At 39.8% G+C, this 16,761-nt stretch overlaps 1 protein-coding gene across 5 annotated transcripts in view; it reads left to right on the forward strand.

Moving 5' to 3' along the window:
* EML4 (echinoderm microtubule associated protein like 4) overlaps positions 1–16,761 on the forward strand; it is a 114,010-nt gene that overhangs the window by 26,901 nt on the left and 70,348 nt on the right. For 4 of the 5 annotated variants that reach the window (XM_017744813.1, XM_017744814.1, XM_017744815.1 and 1 more), the window contains exon 1: positions 54–318. The exons of the other annotated variant lie outside the window; for it this stretch is intronic. In XM_017744813.1, coding sequence (XP_017600302.1) covers positions 69–318 — 250 coding nt within the window. In that variant the 5' untranslated portion in view covers positions 54–68. Of the gene's footprint in view, positions 1–53; positions 319–16,761 lie in introns of those variants that run through there. 5 annotated transcript variants of the gene reach the window in all.

Genomic DNA, 16,761 nt, shown 5'->3' on the forward strand with positions numbered 1-16,761 from the left:
TACCGGGACAAAATTAACAAAAAAGAGATAACTAAATAATATCGGCACGTGTGTGGATAGCGGCGATAATGATGAAGTCAATGCTCGCTGGACAGAAGGCGCGGAGCAGCGTGGGTCCCGGCGGCCCTGGGCTGGGACAGCGAAGAGTTGCGTGCAAGGGACCTTTCGCAGCCCGCGTGGAGGGGCGGCTCTTGCGTGTCCAGCCTTTCCTTTGGACCTCTCGGTTTGACGCTCTCCAAAGGAAAAATCGGAGGAAGCCCCGGTGGGACTCGTGGGGCCTCAGGCAGGCGGCAGTAAAGGCTCGTTCAGCGTGGGGAGGTCAGAACTGCGCCTGCTGCAGCTTTCTCTGTCTGGGGAACCTGTATTTGCCCTTCAGAACTAAGGGTTTTTTCCCCTTCTCCCTTTATTTTTACCAGTTTCGTAGTAAAAATGAAACATTTCAATGAATATTTCCTTTCTTTAAACAGCTGCTGTCAAAACAGTCTCTCTTAGAGTGCAAATCAGGTAATAAATTGCAGCATTCTGACTGTGGCTATCTAAAGTATATGGTCTTAAAAAGACCGACCAGCCAAATACCGCTAACCAAGAAATCTTATCAGAGATAAAGCGTGTTCCCCTTGTACACGGTGTGGAAGTGTTTTACTGCGAATGAAACAGACGTCACCGAGCACCCGTTCTTTGTTAGCTGATTCATGCCGTGCAGTTCGGATACAAATGCAGCATCTCGCATGTCAAACCTTCCAATTGTGGCCGAAAATACGATGGTCCACAGGAAAGGTTGCTAAAGAAAAAAAGAGCCAAGTGCTTAACGCTTAGATTTCTAAGGCATTTAGTGGAAGAAAGGAATGACCTTGCTATAGTGTACTTTGTTAAAGTGAGCGATGTGCACTGTACTTTATCTGCTTCAGAATTCTAAGCATTTGGTTTAGAATTCAAGATGTTGCAACCCTCAAGAAAGAGGGGAGGGTAAATTGAAAGTGTTAACACTGTAAGTGCTGTGTATGATTTTTTTGCAGGCTTGCAAGGATTTTTACTGTAGGAAAAGAAAAGCTAATGTTTAGCTGTTTGTCATCAGAACAAAATTCGAAAGAGCAGCATTTTTTATGGCTATAGCTTGGAGCTTTGTTACCAGTATGAAGAGGTGTATGTGACCAACATTTCCACTGACTTTAATGACTTTTTACAAGAGTTTCTGTGATTGTTTGTAAAAAATGTAGCAGTGTCTCAAACTTCAGTTTGAGGCATATCTTGAAGTTCTAAAGTGAGTGTGACTTAATGGACTTACCTTTGTATAGAAGTCCAACAAAATAAGATGCAAGAAATGCATTCTTTTCTCGGTGCATATGTTCTATTTTAATTTTTTTCAGCATCTTAGGAAATTATTTTGACTAAAATCTTGATAAAAGACTGAACATTTTGCTGGATAAGAGTTAGCATTTGTAATTAAAAGAAAATGTGGCTTTGGATATTCTTAGCAGAATGTGTGTGTTTTATTCTTAGCAGGTGTGTTTTGTTGATTTAAAACTTGATTCCTACTTGTACAGTTAAACCTAATATGCCTTTATATCAAGTTTTCCAATGACTGTGTGTTCACTTGTGTGTAAAGTTAGAGTGATAAGAAACTGGTATGATGGAGAATCAACAAGTGCTTTGTTCCTGTGAAATTTCTAACTTCAGCCTTGAGGGCTTTTAGCAACTTTGCACTGGTAACAAGTATGGAAAAGCCTGAGATTTAATTGTAGAAAGTTTTTTTTTTCTTCTTCTTTTTGTTGGGTCATACATGCTCATTCTTGCTTTATTTAAAAGAGCTTAAGGCTTTGTACTAAAGTATTTCAGGTGAGGGTTTTGGGTATAGCTTAATTTTTTAAAAAAATAAATATCCTATAGTGATATACTTTTCTATAGGAAATTTTCTACCTTTAATTGTGATTTGTCTTGTGCACAGGTTTCATTGTACATAGCTCTAATTGCCCATTTCTTGCCAAAGCTAAAAATTAGTTCCTAATTCAGCAGTAAAGAACTAGCATTTCCTTTTAACTTATGGGGTACAAGTGCTGATAGGCAGCTTAATCAAATTTTTAAAAAAGCTTGTCTGCTGTCAGTAGGAAACAATTATTTTTTTTCTACTTTTTCTAATTAGCATTTTATAATTAAAGCTAAGGTAAGGGCATGTCCCTTAGGAAGAGCATAGCTATCATATTGGATATGGGCTAGAATTTATCTCAAACAATACAGATCAGGATAGAATTTTGAGTTTGACCAAGGGAAATATTTACCTGCAAACAAATCTTCAGTTGGCATGCTTCTAGACTAAATATTTGCCTCCAGTGACACTTGGCATTGAAATTGGTATTTATAAAAGGGGAGAAAACCAAACAAAAATACCAAAACCCGGTATTTTTAGGCTTGATTGCTTTCAGACTCTTGATTTGTATGCACTTGTCTTTAGTGTTAGGACTAGTAGAGAATTTGCATAGGGTTTTTTCACAGTGGGGGTTTGCCAGTTGCTGGGACATTGATGGTAAAGGTGGGGTTGTGGCCGTGGCTCTGCATAGTTTCTCTGGGGGTGACACTGAGACTGCCTTGGGCTTGGTGCCTCTGGCAAGGGGCTGTCACTGTGCTTGGAGGTCACCTCGACTGGCAGTGGCTTTGCCACCTGCCTCGCTGGCAGGCAGTGACAGTGGCTGGCACAGACTGCTGCCTTGCTTCCCTGCACAGGTGCTGGTGCAAAAGTACTTAATTTGAGCTGGTATCTGACAAAAGGGACTGTGCTGTAAGTATTTGGGTGTTACAAGAGCCTTTTTCTTTCTAGTGCATTCAGTGCTATGTGTATACCACATAAAATTGCAAATACTGTGAAGGTCAGCAGGGATTTTCATCTCACACTATTTAGAAGGTTCCTACCTTGACTCAGTGGAAGTCTCCTTTCTTTAACTTCATAGTTACCTTTTAAAGCTGTGGTATCATTTTTGGGTAACGTTTTTTCTGTTTTGCCAGTTCAGGTCTCTGACTGGCTCCTAACAGTTCTAGGAACATGTATTAGTCATCAGAAGGGGGTTGAGGAGGTAATAGTGACTTGTGCAGGGTAATGGTTAGTGTTTTTTAGCAGCTGCAGAAAGTAATTGCAAGTTGAAGCAACTGCAAGCCACACTTGAAGTTGCTGAAGTATCAAAATTGGTGAAATGTCAGAGGTGGAGTTGACGCAGCAAACTTGTCATTAAAGGTCAGACAGAAAGGTTCAGACTGCGCACACTTTCTCAGCACCGAGTCTTTGCTCTCAAATTTTGAGTAATGCCCTGATTAAGAAAGTATCTTTATGAACCCGACATCACACCCCTGCTTCACAGAGAGAAGTAAATTCAGCAGGAAAGAGGTAGCATTGGAAACTTCCCTCTTGCAGCTTGCACAGCTAAAAGGCTTCTTCAACCTGCTCTTTCTGCAGAGGGTCAGAGCAGCTTGAGGGCAGAACTTGCAAAGAAATACAGAAAAAGTGCTGGACATGCAGATGCTGCCCTGTGAGCAGGGAAGAAGGAATAACCAGACATGACTGACATTAGTCACAGTTCTTTATTGTGTGATGAGAAGATGCCCTTATGCATCATAAAAACAGGATTTAGATGACACGTCTTCTTGCATTGCTCTTCTCTTCTAGCACCTTTTCTGTTCTTTGTATGTTCTAAAAATGCATGAATTTGTTGGGGTTTGCCCTTATTTGCCTGTGAAGCTCTTCAGAAGTATTTAAAACAATGGTAATACCCACAGTCTAATTTCTGATACCTACGAAATGCATCAAAGGGAGCGTTCACTTCCACAAGAACCTGGTTTGAGTTGACCCTTCAGGTTTTTGGATGATTTTACTTATTTGGTAAATAAATGGCACAATGTCTTGAACATTAAGGTAGTTTTTGAGGTTGCTTTTCTTAGATGATAGAGGCGAAAAAATCAGAGCTGCAAGTGTCACCCTGAGTGGCTTGCACTGATGGTGTGCAGTGCCTGTACTGGGGTTACATTGTGTGGCTGGTGGCAGAGTGGCCCTGAGGGCTGTTGGGCAGGGGGTTAGCAGGAGCTGGTAAGGGCAGAGCTGTGCTCCTGGCCCTGCTGTGGCAGGGTCCCTTGTCCTCTCCACTTTTCTGGAAGGTTTTCCCCAGCTCTCCCAGGTGTACAGGTTGCGTGCCATGGAGCGCTCTGGCATGAGAACTTTATCCCATGCAACTTGCAGGCTGCAAGAATGGTCACACCTAGTTAGAGCGTGGGCTTGCACAGGAGTTGCAGAGGGCTAAGTGAAGGCGGAAACTTGGAGCATGTTGACACAGTGGGTTAGTAAATGTGGATTAGTAGGTTAAACAAGCTGGCATTCAGTCTTGAGTAAGAGCAGTGTGCTTGAGTAGTTACTGCATGGAAGCTGTGATGCTGTTAACTCTCTCGGGCTTGCTCCCTGCTGGTTTATATGACCATACCCTAGGTTGCAGCCCAAAAAATACATTTTGATAAAAATAAAAGTCTTCAAATAAGATTATTGGAAAGGTTAGAAGATGCTGAAAAGTTGCAAAATAATTTTTTTCCTGTTGATGTGTTGTGTTGTGGTGGGAGGAATATTTTTCATGCATGAAGGATCCTGTTATTTTGGCTGGCAGTATTGTGTGGAAATAGTATACTCCTGGATGGTTCTTTTATATGTATAAATAGCTGAATTAGCATAGCCAATGCTTAGTAAGTGTATGTGGAATTAATCAGTTCTAAAACATAAGCATTAGTGGTATAAACTAGATAATCCAGTGGTTTAAGATAATAGCTGCTTTCAGAGTAACTATTATCTTTTTGGCTTTAGATTGTTCCCCCCACAGTTATCAAACAAATAGAAATCTCCAGGATTTAAAAAAGAGAATAAAACTGAATTGCAAACACTAAAGACCTACAATATGTAGCTTTTTCCAGTATACTTTTCACTTTTGGAATGGGAGTGTATTAGGAAAAAAAATCTGTAAACTTTATTTCTGTGGGTTCTGGCAGGCCTAACCTTGCATTGCTGTTCCTGATCTGTTATGAGAAGCTGAAAGTGTTACCCAGTGATAGCCAGAGAAGAGCTTTGAGGTCTGCAGGGGACTGACACCTGATGCAGCAGTGGTGGGTTGAATGGCAATTCAGAGGCTTTCTGGTTGCATTGGTGCTCGTGTACTTTTGCAGCAAAATGGTTTTTTTTGAAATTGTGTACTTAAGCAAATAAAAATTTCTCTTTCTGAGGAGGCTTTGATTGTTATCAGTTCTTGATTCATTAATGCCTTAATTTTGAGGAAGAAGGAAGTAAATTGGAAAAAATGCAACTTATTTGTAGTTTGTGACACTGCTGTTACTTAGTCCCAACCATATTCAAGTCTCGTTTTCCTATCAAGTATTTGTAGCACTCGTAGTATCTGTAATACTGGACATATCCGTTATCAGTCACGTCTCCCTTGCTATGTTTTTACCTAAAAACTGTTGCTTTGTAGGAAATAGTGGGAAAAGAAAGCTGAATATTTTTTATGCTTCAGAGACCCCATCTATAGAAAGATCAGAGAAGTAATCAGGTTATCATACAAAATGTGATTATATTTAAGCAACTTTGATGGGCATATCGCTTTTGAGTGGATGAAATTTGGCAAACATTCCACACAGAAGTGTGTTTTCCTATGGGATCCTTTGAGAAAAAAGGAAAAAGTATCCCTACGAAAAGGCATTTTCCCCATGTAAGCAAATTCCATGCACACGTTCACGTGATTTATCAACAGTGATTGTGATAGTTCAATTTTGTGTAGGACTTCTACATAAAATACAGTCAAGGTGAAATACTAGAGGATCTTAGCCTGCCTGTGTCAACCAAAGTGTTCTGTTCAGCGATTGATTTTTCTCTGGGAAGTTGTAGCATCATGTAACACTGTTTCCGAGTGTTTGTGTTTGCTTTCCTTTGCTTCAATTCTGAAACCTGCTTTGTTGTTTGGCCTAAATAAAGGTGAGACCTAATTCCTCCCTTTTCTGGGGAGTTTTCCATTTCAGGTGTCATAGTGCCAGGACTAGCAACTGGAATTATGGTTGAAACTGGTTCCATTTTTATGTATTCATTTCTGTGGAAGCAGCCTAACTGCAGCTTTATGAAATATGTGTGCAGTCACACATACAGATGTCTGCCATGCTGTTCAAGAGTTCTTCTTTTTCATGAATTAAATCCATTTCATTTCACAATTACATTTGTTTTTAGAGCATTTGTGGAAACTTGTTGATAGTGTCCTTGCTAAGGAGAGTGCGACAACACTTGATGATCGATCTGCAGTCTGAATTGTTTAAAATATTATAACAAACGTTAATATTAAATATTTCTACAGCTCTTGAGAAGCAGTGTGTTGCAGAACAGTCAGTCTCTCCTGTCAGGCAGCAGCAGCCACAGCAGCAGGAAAGGTGTGAGTGGTGCTTTCCACCCACACCTTGTTTACAGCTATTACTTCACCGAGGCTGTTTAACTGCTAACATAACAAAACGAAAAGAGCTTAACTAAAGAACTAGTCAGTTTAATTGTATTTATACTCAGTCTCTGTTCTTGAGAGTGGCTGTTGACTTTCAGCAACAGAGGTACTTCTTATTGCTCTCTGGCCCATGTTTTCTATGACACACAATGTGCGCATATTCCATTTATTTCTCAACAGTTCCTCCTGTGTAGTAACCAAATTGGAGATTGTGACTAATGTGTGATGAGTAGTTGCAGATACCACCTTCCAGGTTGGCTGTGTGGGAGCCATGTGCTTTATCCTTGAAATCAAGCAGATAGCTTAGCTGTGTCTATAGTATGATTGGTATGGAGAGAGGTTAGTTTTTTTTCGATGTGCAAAAATACCCCAACCACCCAAAACTGCTGTGGATTTGGTTCCACCCGGAGTAAACATGAGCTGTTGTAGAGGTGTTCTTGTAGTACCAAAACTGCAAGCAGTTGGAGAAGCTGTGGAAGCATCTTGGTGGAAGTAAACAAAAGCAGGAATTTAACTGCTGCTGTTCTAAGTGTTGAGTTGGAGCGAGCTTGTGATTAGAGAGCTTTAAGTCTCGCATTCCCGAGAAGCAGCGGACTTTTAAAAATACCAAACCTTATGTCTGTTCTTGCTTATGAGACAGAGGGCAGATTGAAGGACTGCGAGATGGTGTCCCCTGCAGCAGCAAGGGTAACATTTGTAGGGCAGAGCTGGGATAAGGGCTGCCTTCCGCAAGAGATGCTGCCCAGTGGGACGGATGGAGCATGATGGGCTTGCAAGTACAACTGGCTGCTCCAGCCCCACTGCGGCAGAGCTGTGGGTGGATGGTCATGAGAGAAAAACTAACACTGGAATGAAGGCTTGTCTGTTAGAGGTTATTTTTTACGAGGGAGAGAGTGTATTGTTATCCTTAGGTTTTGGATAAGAAGATGTGAAGAAGGACAATAACTCTTCAAGGTCACTTTAGCTTGTCAGAGAGGAAGTTGAAAGTTGGCATTTACTGAATGAGCTCGGTATGGAGAGGTAATAAAGCAGCGGCCACATAGGGCTGTGAGTAAGTGGAAGGAATTCCTATACCTGAAATACGAGAAAACTAAGATAAGGCAGTGAGTTGGTAAGTCTATTTCAAAACATGTTTCCCTTTATCTGAAATCACTGTGTCCTGTGACTTGGTGTGATAAGAGCCGTGAAATACACGCTGTGTACGCCAGTGCTGGTGCCTCCCCCTGCTCTGGTGTAAGTATGTTTCTGCTGAGCACAAAAATGCTCAGATCCTGCTTTTTCCAGCTGAGCTGAAAGGGAAGGCTTTCCCTGCAGGGTAGATGGGTGTTCCGGGAGAAGGAGGTCTGTGTTTCTTTGGGAAAGGAAATTAATACTATAGGCCAGGATTATGTTTTTCTTGTTGGAGTTTGGCGTAGTGGCATTTACGATAGATCGGCTTAGAATAGCACAGAATGAGATCAAAGAAACTTGGTTTGTTCAGTGGTATTTTTGATGTTACTAATTAGATATTTTTGAGTCCTGGGGGGAAGAAATGTGCAGCACAATGAAGCAGCCAGTACAAAAAATTTCAGAAATGTTCCAACATTTATTTACAGAGATAATGTCTAACTTGATTGTTAGATAACAGAAACTAGAGATTATTCATTTGTGTGCCAGGATTTGAGGTGAGTAGAATTTTGTGAGTAAACATTGCATGGTATAAAATAAAATGTATCCATAAAAGAAGAGGGTATTTTGCTTTGCCTGATGTTATCTCACTTAATGATTTCAGTGCTTTTCTGTTTTGCTGCTGAAGTGATGCTCTAGAATTGATGAGAATATAGCAATCTTAAGAGTAGAAACTTCCTTCCTCTGGGGCAAAAATGTACTTGTTAAAAGCACACCACAAACAAAAACCCAGTTAAGTTAGTTGCCCAAATAAGCAATAAATATTTAAGGTATTGGAAGCTTTCCATAAGTTGAAAGTATGTTGGTATTACTGAATTGAAATGCTTTGCAGCAGAGAAGATGCACTGCTCGTGATGGGGAATGTTGGATTTTCCCTGTGTTGTAATATAAAGATTGAACGTTTTGCAAACATGGATTTTATTCACGTGTTACTAGGAAAGTATGTATTTTGGAAATATGTTTTGGAAATAGAGCTTGGATAATCAGAGCTAACCTATATGAATTGGGGCTTAAATTCTGAAAAAAAAAATTCTCTAAATTTATGGACACTACTTTGAACGTGAGTTAGCGCCATCACTCTGGCAAGAGCAGTTAAAAAATAAGTGGTCCTGGGTGAAGGGAGGGGAGAATGCAGAGAGAGGTGGAGAATCTGAGATGACTGTGAGTGCTCTTTCCCCCACCGCCCCCCCCTTCTCCCCTCCTTCCTCTCCTCCCCTTTCCATTTACAAGCCTCCACACCAACTTCCTTGCCTCCCACATAACTGCTGGTACCTGTCTGTGCAAATGAGTTTGCAGAATACTCCAGGAAAACCACTGTTTCACGTAGTCCCATGTTTCTCCATGAACTCTGTGCATTCACTGGACTTTGGGATGTTTTGGATAGCAGTACTTTTGTCTGAGCCTGACTGTGGTTATCATCATTCGTTGTGTTGAGCAGATCAGTGACAATTAATGCTGCTGTCTTTTTGTAGATTTGTGCATTAAAGACTGAAGGTTAAAAAAGAGTTTTTTAGGTGGAAAGTCAGACTGAACTTAAAAGTCAGAATTGGGGTTGTCCTTCAAGACTGTATTGAATTTTCTGGATCATATAAATGTTAAGATGCAGCTCTTAATTACTTGGTGGTAGTCTCCTCCAAGTTAGAACTCTGAAAAGGTGATTCTTCCTATAAAGCAGTTGGTTGGTATTTTGAGTTACCTTTATTTTCTTTGTGTATCTTTCTGTTATTTTTATGGGAAGGCTCTTAATCTTGCTTCTCAAGAAAATGCATGCATTTAAACACTGACCTTGCTGCAGCGCTTAGGGTAGTTCATTGGAAGCCCACAAGTGTTAATTAACCTTTATGCAGTGTGGGATGATGAATTTCATTTCATTTAACAGATGAGGAGTGAAGTTAAAAAGAGATTAAGGTCAAAAGCATCTGCTAATTACCTAATTTTCTAATTAAGTAGTTGCCTAATTTGAAACTAGGAAGGCTTGATTGTCAAAGTGCATAGGAAGGGCTGCCCTGTACATGTCAAAAGCCCGATTTTTTCTGGTGGTACCTGTGAGAGCTGAGCTCTTTTCCGCACTGATGTCTGGTGTTTTGGGTTAGGCACAGCATGCAGGCTCCTTCTCCGTGAGGCTTTGGGAGTGCGGGAGAGGTGCTTTCCTACTCTGGGTGTCCTCCTGTGGCCACCGTGGAGCCCCAGGCAGTGCCTGGCTTTGCCTTCGTCCTGGAGAGCTAAAGCCTGTTGAGTTTCTCCATAGTGTGGCTTGGGTGCCCTCTGCTTTTGGTGCAGGGAGGTGAGTGGTGGCTGAGCCCTCGGTGAAGAGGAAAACCTCAGGGATGCAGTGCCTCTTCAGCATAGGAAAAGTTGTTTCCTTAAAAAATTTTAGCTAGATCAATTTGGGCATTAGGGAGAACAGGGGGATTAACCTACATCATTTCATGCTTGCTTGATTTGTTACTTTTAAATTAGCATTTTAGCATGGACAGGTTGTAACGCTTCTAGCACAACATGAAATATTTCCAGCAAAGGAATACTAATCTATGTGTGCTAAAGTGTTAATGCATGTGTGACTTACAGCAGAGCAGTTTATTGCAGCTGTCTCTGGTTGCTGTGTGAATTTCCAAGCCTCTGTGTTAGAAAAGGTGCTCCCTGCCCCTCTCCTTACTGTGACATGAAAATGGAGCGGCACCAGGTATTGGTAAGAGCTTGGGATGGCTGGGATTGCTGCTGAGCCAGGTGAGGGTCACTTAGCCCTTAGCCACTGTGAATTCTGTCTGTGGAGTGTAGAGGTTGCTAATTTGTATCAGAATATTTTGGAAGGGAAAGGGCTTGTGTTGCTGGTTGAAGGCCAAGCGTTGAAGAGCAGCATCAGGAACAATATCAGGAGCATCAAGAGCCAAGCAATGTTAGGTGGAGAAAAGTGCTTAAAAACCACAAGGCTTTTTAACCAGTGAGTGGGGAAAAACCCGTGAATGGTCTTACTCTTGAGATGCATCTCAGTGGAGGTGGAGCTGATAGGAAGTATGCAGTTGGGGAAGGATATGAGACAGTGCCTGCATAATTATCTGCTTCCTCAAGTAATCATATGGATACCAGTGTCAAATATGACAAGTGTCTGTAAGTGTTTGTTCTGTTTTTGCAGTCTGCCTATCAAAGCTGGTATCAGCAAGTATGAAATATAAAATCTTTGTGCCCAATGAGTTACGCAGTTACTGGAAACTTAGGCAAGCAGAACACTCATGCTGGTCAAATACAGCATGGGCGGAGCTGTGCCCTGTGAATCTCATGATGATGTATTTCTAGATTATCTGCATTAAAACTGAGTGTTTACAGCAGCAGATACACAAGCTTATTACAAAAATATTTTTATTTTCTGTAATTTGTGGTTATTATTTGGTTTTTTTTGTCACGATGTTTTTGTGTCATCTTTTAATCTTTCTCTTTCCTTTGCTTTTTCATGTCAGGAAAAAATTATATGAAAGCCTATGTGCACAAATCTGTTTAGCATATACAAATAGAGCTACTAATTATTAGGCATGAAGTGGTAAATCATCTTACATGTCAGAACAATCCTTTTGTTTGATTAGGGAAAAGAAAGAAAAACTAGCAAAGGAAGCCAAAGGGTAATTGAGAGAGTTAAAGGCCGAAGTCTTGCAGGAAGGGAGAGCTTGGGGAGAACTTCTCACTCCACTTCCATGCCATTAACTCTAGGTTCTAGGGGCAAATTAGAACTTGATGCTTAAATATCATTTGTGTTGGGGGGAGCTCTTTGAATCCTCTGTGTTGATGTTGCGTGCTTTAATTCCCATTCTTGTGTTCTTTCCATGACTCACATACTTTACAAAACTGGGATAATTTGTGCCTGTGCTGTCATTCAGAGGACATACTGTGAGCAAAAGTACGGAATCTTAATTCTACTTTTTTGTTGTTGTTGTTGAAAATTACAAATTACAGATATGGAACACAGTTCTTGATCTTTGCACCTTTTATAAGCTACTCCTAAGACAGGTGATCTGCAGAAAAGTGCAGTGAGTTTTCTTTCTCATAACGTGGTAGGAAAAATAAATTTGTCAGGTATGTCTCTCTGGAAATACAAGCCTCATCCAGAGTCAATTTTTTCAGTGGTCTTTAGAACAAAAATTCGAAGTTGTACAGATATATACTTTCCTTCACACATGAGCAGATCATGGTCCTGATGAGAACAGGTTCTTTGGGGACAGTTATCTCCTGAACTTGTAAGCCAGGTCTTTATACCAGTCCCAGTAATTTCTGTTGCTTTTCTCTAATAAAAGACTCTTACCACTCTGGGGAAAATACAGAAAATGCAGTGGGTGCCTTAACAGCCAGGGGTTTAAAATTACCTGTGGGTTATGTGGCTTTATTGGATAAAACATAGGATTTTCCACCCTGTGGTTTAAATTTCCATGTGCTGGAGTTTGTAAAATTTGTTTTTCTGAAATGCTGCTTATGTCTAAAATTAATTCCTTACTTAGGTTTAGTCAAAGCTGGGAGGAGTTGACTCAGAGGAGTAGTAATGGATGCTCTGGATTTGTTGAGGGGACCCAGAATAGACGGTTCAGTAGTAAGATATATTTTTTTCAAATGTAGCCCGTTCAAATTTCTCCTACGCAGCGAATGATGAAGGGTGATGCTTTTCAAATACTGTTACCCTCACATGCCTGCTAAAGGACATGTGAGGAGAGGAGTGATACGTGGCTTGGGAGGCTTGTTAAGTACCATCACTATGTCTTGTATAACCCTGTTGGAGTTCCTGGCCCACGTCTGGCAGTTTGAATTGCTGCCTTGTTTGTTTGATCTGCTAGGAATGGGTTTGATGTCTGTGGCTCTGAGGAGTCCCACACAGAGTAACGTGTCTGTTCAATGCTGTACATTGACTATGAGAAATGAACCCTCATTATTAGGGTCATCCTTGTGTCACATGAGTACTGAATACAAGCATCCCATGTATATCTCTTCTTACTCCAAAAGCAAGGGAAGAATTATTGTTTTCCTGGCTAAAATTAAAAATCAAACTAATGAACTATGAAAAATAACAGAACATCTTATTTTGAAAGTTATAGTGCTGTATGGTTAGACCTAGCATGTTTTTGCTGTCATTTGAGTACCAGTACTCTTACCTTAAACAGTTTTTAAGACTGAAATACCTTAGATGCACATCTGGGTAGATGTCTCCTCACTAGTACCAGCGAGCACTGTAGATGGTGCTTTTTACCCCCAATGGATCTTGTTCCCAGTGGCTCTCTTAAAGGTGTAGGTCATCAACAGCTTGGGAAACATGACCAATGCATCAGAAATTGTGTTCTTTGGTTATAATAAGAATAACCAGATAACTAAAAAGGTATTTTTAAAATGAATCAAATTAATTAATCAATAGTCAACTGCACTTAAAATTTTCTTGCTCTATTTGCTTAACTGGTTTCTGTCTTTAAATAAATTTTCCTCTGGTTTAATAAAATAAGAGTGGGTTATGGAAGGCCTGGATAGATGTATGTCTGTGTCAGCACGAGGGAAAGGACAGATGTTTAGGAGTGGGAGAATGGGAAGGGAGGAGATGGAATTTTGCTTCACATCGGCTGATTTTGTTCTTGCAAAAGAGCTGTTTCCCCTCTGAAGGGAGAGGGCATGTCCTTGAAGGAAGGGTTTTTTTTTTTTTGTTTGAACTTCTTTTGAAGTAGTTCTTTAGATTATAAAATGTGTTTTAAATGAAAGAAGAAATCTGGAAGAGATTTTGAAAACTTCTGTGAAGAAAAGGTGTAATTGTGCAGATTTGTTAGAATGATCTCACGGGTTCCAGCTTTATTTACTTTTAGGGCTTCTTCTTTTAAGATAATCCCTCTTGAGTTACTTTTCAAGACACTGCCAAGAAAGGCATGTTGGAATTCAGTTGAATATTTGCTGTAATGGGCAAGGTATTTGGGTTGGGAATAATTCGTTTTAATTCTCTAATAGCTGCCAGGGTAATATATGATTGTCATTGCTTGAAACAGACGCCACTTCTGTAGAATGATAAAGAGCAATGAAATGTCTTCCCAGTGTGCTGCTGTATTCTTTGATCAACCAAAGCATTCTTGCTTTCCTAAGTGATATCCTTCTCTCCAGCTTCTTTCAGTCTCTGTGTCTCCTGTGCCCTCTCTCTGCAAGGCAAAGCAGCCACTGGTGGTTTGAAATCTCAGGCTGTAAAACAGGGCACGTTGCTTTTCCTGGCTTTGAATCAGCTGAATGGCTTAACCTTCTTGGCCTTCTCCTCATGCCCCATTTCTATAGCTGTGCTGTTGGGTTGAAGTCGAGTTTGAGGGTCCTTCTGCCTCTCTGTGCTGGCTCAAGGCTTGAGCCTCCATGGCCCAGCTCATAGAGGAGAACACCAATCAACTCCGCTGCCATCTCATCAGATATGCTGAGGGGGGTCGAAGCCTTGCAGCTCACCCTTACAGGGCTGCAGGATTTGCTCTCCTGTTGTTCTTCGAAGTTTCTAACTAGTGTCATAATTGTGGATTTGGGATAATGTGCCCCAATTTTGCAGTGCTGGGGTTCAACAGCAACAGTCTGGTCAATGTAAGTAGTTCATGGGAAATAAAGATGTCCAGAAATGTGCAGAGCACTTGCTTCTGTGATCATCAGAGAGACTGATTAACAGTGGAGCCTTTCCTGGTTTGGTAATTCCTCTTATTTGGACTCTACACAGGGAACACAGTAATATTTGGCTTCTAAAATGATGATTTGACATAGCTACTTATTCCTTCTACAAATGTTTCATAGTGATCTGCTGTATATTTATGCAGCCTGGGAATGTATCCATAATTTTATCCATTTTAATGGATAATATCTATTAATTGAAGTATTTAGCAAACAAAAAAGCAAAAAAGTTAAGTTTGGGGGGGTTCCCCCCACTTTTTTTCCTCCTCTTTTTTTAAGGAGAGGTGAAACTGCTTTTTTCTGTTTGGACTGGTACCCAGAGTAAGAGAAGTTATGAAGTTAAATAATATTTTGAAATAATTGTTTTCTGGAGTGTTCATTCTTACTCGTCCACTGCATCTATTTAAAGGCTAATAATTCAAGGATAGTAGAAATATGAATTAGATGGTACTTTAAGTCCATTTACTTAACTGAAGTAAAAGCTTTTCTTTATGGATTAATGCACATTTACCTTGGTTCCTTTTTATGTGCCGCATGGGTATGTGCGCATGTAGGAACTTTTACCAGCTCCTTAAAACAGATGGGGATTTATGTTTTGAACATGAGGGTTTTAATAAAATAATCTTACACAGTCCTTCCCAGCCCGGGGTAGCTGTCACAGGTCTGGGTTTGTAAAGTCCTGCTGAGAGAGCATTGGATTTGCTGGGCTGTGGAGTCATTAGAATAAATTTTCTGCAGATAGAGAGGTACAGTTATGGATGGTGGTATTAAAGGAATTTGTGTTGAGTTCTAATCTCTTGCCTCTGGATCTCGTTTTGATTATGTGCCTTATTAATTAATTAATTAATTTCCCTGCAGTTCTTTTTATCAGCCTGAATGGAGTACTAACCATGAAGTGTACACTTCTGCTTTTGCTTTAACCAAATAGCAAATTAATATGCAAAACTGTCATCTAGGGGCTGTTTTGTTATTGTAACCTTAAGTGTTCCTTTCAGTTCAATAATAATTGTGGATACATTTCATTACTAAAGGGTTTTTAGGGTTTTTTTAACTAACTCATTGTAGGAATTTTGTATGTGTTGTGAAAGTATTAACTATGCTGCTTTATTTTGGTTGGTTCAATTCTTGGTCCTTCAGTAGTGAGTATCATATTTTAACTGAACGAAGTCGGCATTAAACTCCTTAATCTCTTTATTAATCTCTTAATAGTGAATTCATTGTAGGAATTTGGCTCAGTATTTCTTGTTTACATGTATTTTGAAAGTGCCCCTATGCAAGTATTTCAAAGACTTTTTTTTAGGGAAAATCAGAGTTTTAGGATTCTGGCTTATGTTAACTTTTTTCTCCTTGATATGTCTTCCTAAGATTAGTGAAAACTAAAGTTTAGATTGAGTAGAATCACAGTAATAATACCAGCTATTTACTCTTACATTTAAATTTGCTGTATTTATTTTGTAGAATATGAACTTAAATGAACTGTGTAATACAGGTGAATTTTTCTAAACCTGTATTAGAAGTTCTTTACTGAGTTTTCAGGAAGCCTTAAACAGGATGGATAAGGAATTCAGTGCCCTGTAATGAGCAACATATTCTTTTGCAGATTTTTTTTTTTTAAAGTGTTTGGCCTATGATTTATTAGAACAGCCAAATACAAAACTCTGTTACGTGTTATTTTGGCTTGGCAGAAATAATGCAAAGAACTGTCAAAGGCAAAGAGTAAGCAGAAGCTGTAATTTCCTTTTTACCACTGAAGAACAGATTTGGCTGGGTTAGGCCTTCAATGCTAATCTATCTCTGTGTGGCCAAACAGATTTTTGGAACCTTTTTGTAGTGCATTTATTTTCCCTACGCTCCAGGCCAAATGTTATAAGGTTGTATGTTTTTTGGCACATACAGGGTGGTGATGTGAAAAAAGTTAAAGAGAAGGAATTGAAATTAAGAACTCTGATCTAGACCATTTAAATTGAGATTGTCATTTGATGCAATTAGGTCATTGTTAACAGTACTTGTTTGCTCAACTGTGGACTTGTTTTTTTTTAACTTTGAAACTTGCTTTAATATTAAGGGTCATAGTTCAAATTCTTCAACAATTCCACAAGAATGTATTGCAGAATTTTACCATGGTTGTATACCTTTTTGGTTAATTCAGTTGGGTGTTTAAATAAGATTAATTTCAGTCTTCCTTCTACTTGTAAGCATGTTTTTCACAGGAAGCACATTGCCTCTTGTGATTTTAATCGGGCCATGCTCCTTAAGCTTTGTCTTAGCTAATGTTTAGTAATGATTTCTGTCTGGAAGCATTAATTTGATGTTTGCTGTAATATCCATTCCCTATTTGCCTGAACACGTTTGTTAGAATGTCTTCAGTATTTCAAAATGATGCTACAGACGTACTCGTGCTGTACATGCCTCCTTCTGTGGCTTTTAATTCAGAACAAAGCATTTAAGTGCCTCT

This window comes from Corvus brachyrhynchos, unplaced genomic scaffold (genome assembly GCF_000691975.1).
Source record: "Corvus brachyrhynchos isolate BGI_N302 unplaced genomic scaffold, ASM69197v1 scaffold258, whole genome shotgun sequence".
NCBI classification, from domain to species: domain Eukaryota; kingdom Metazoa; phylum Chordata; class Aves; order Passeriformes; family Corvidae; genus Corvus; species Corvus brachyrhynchos.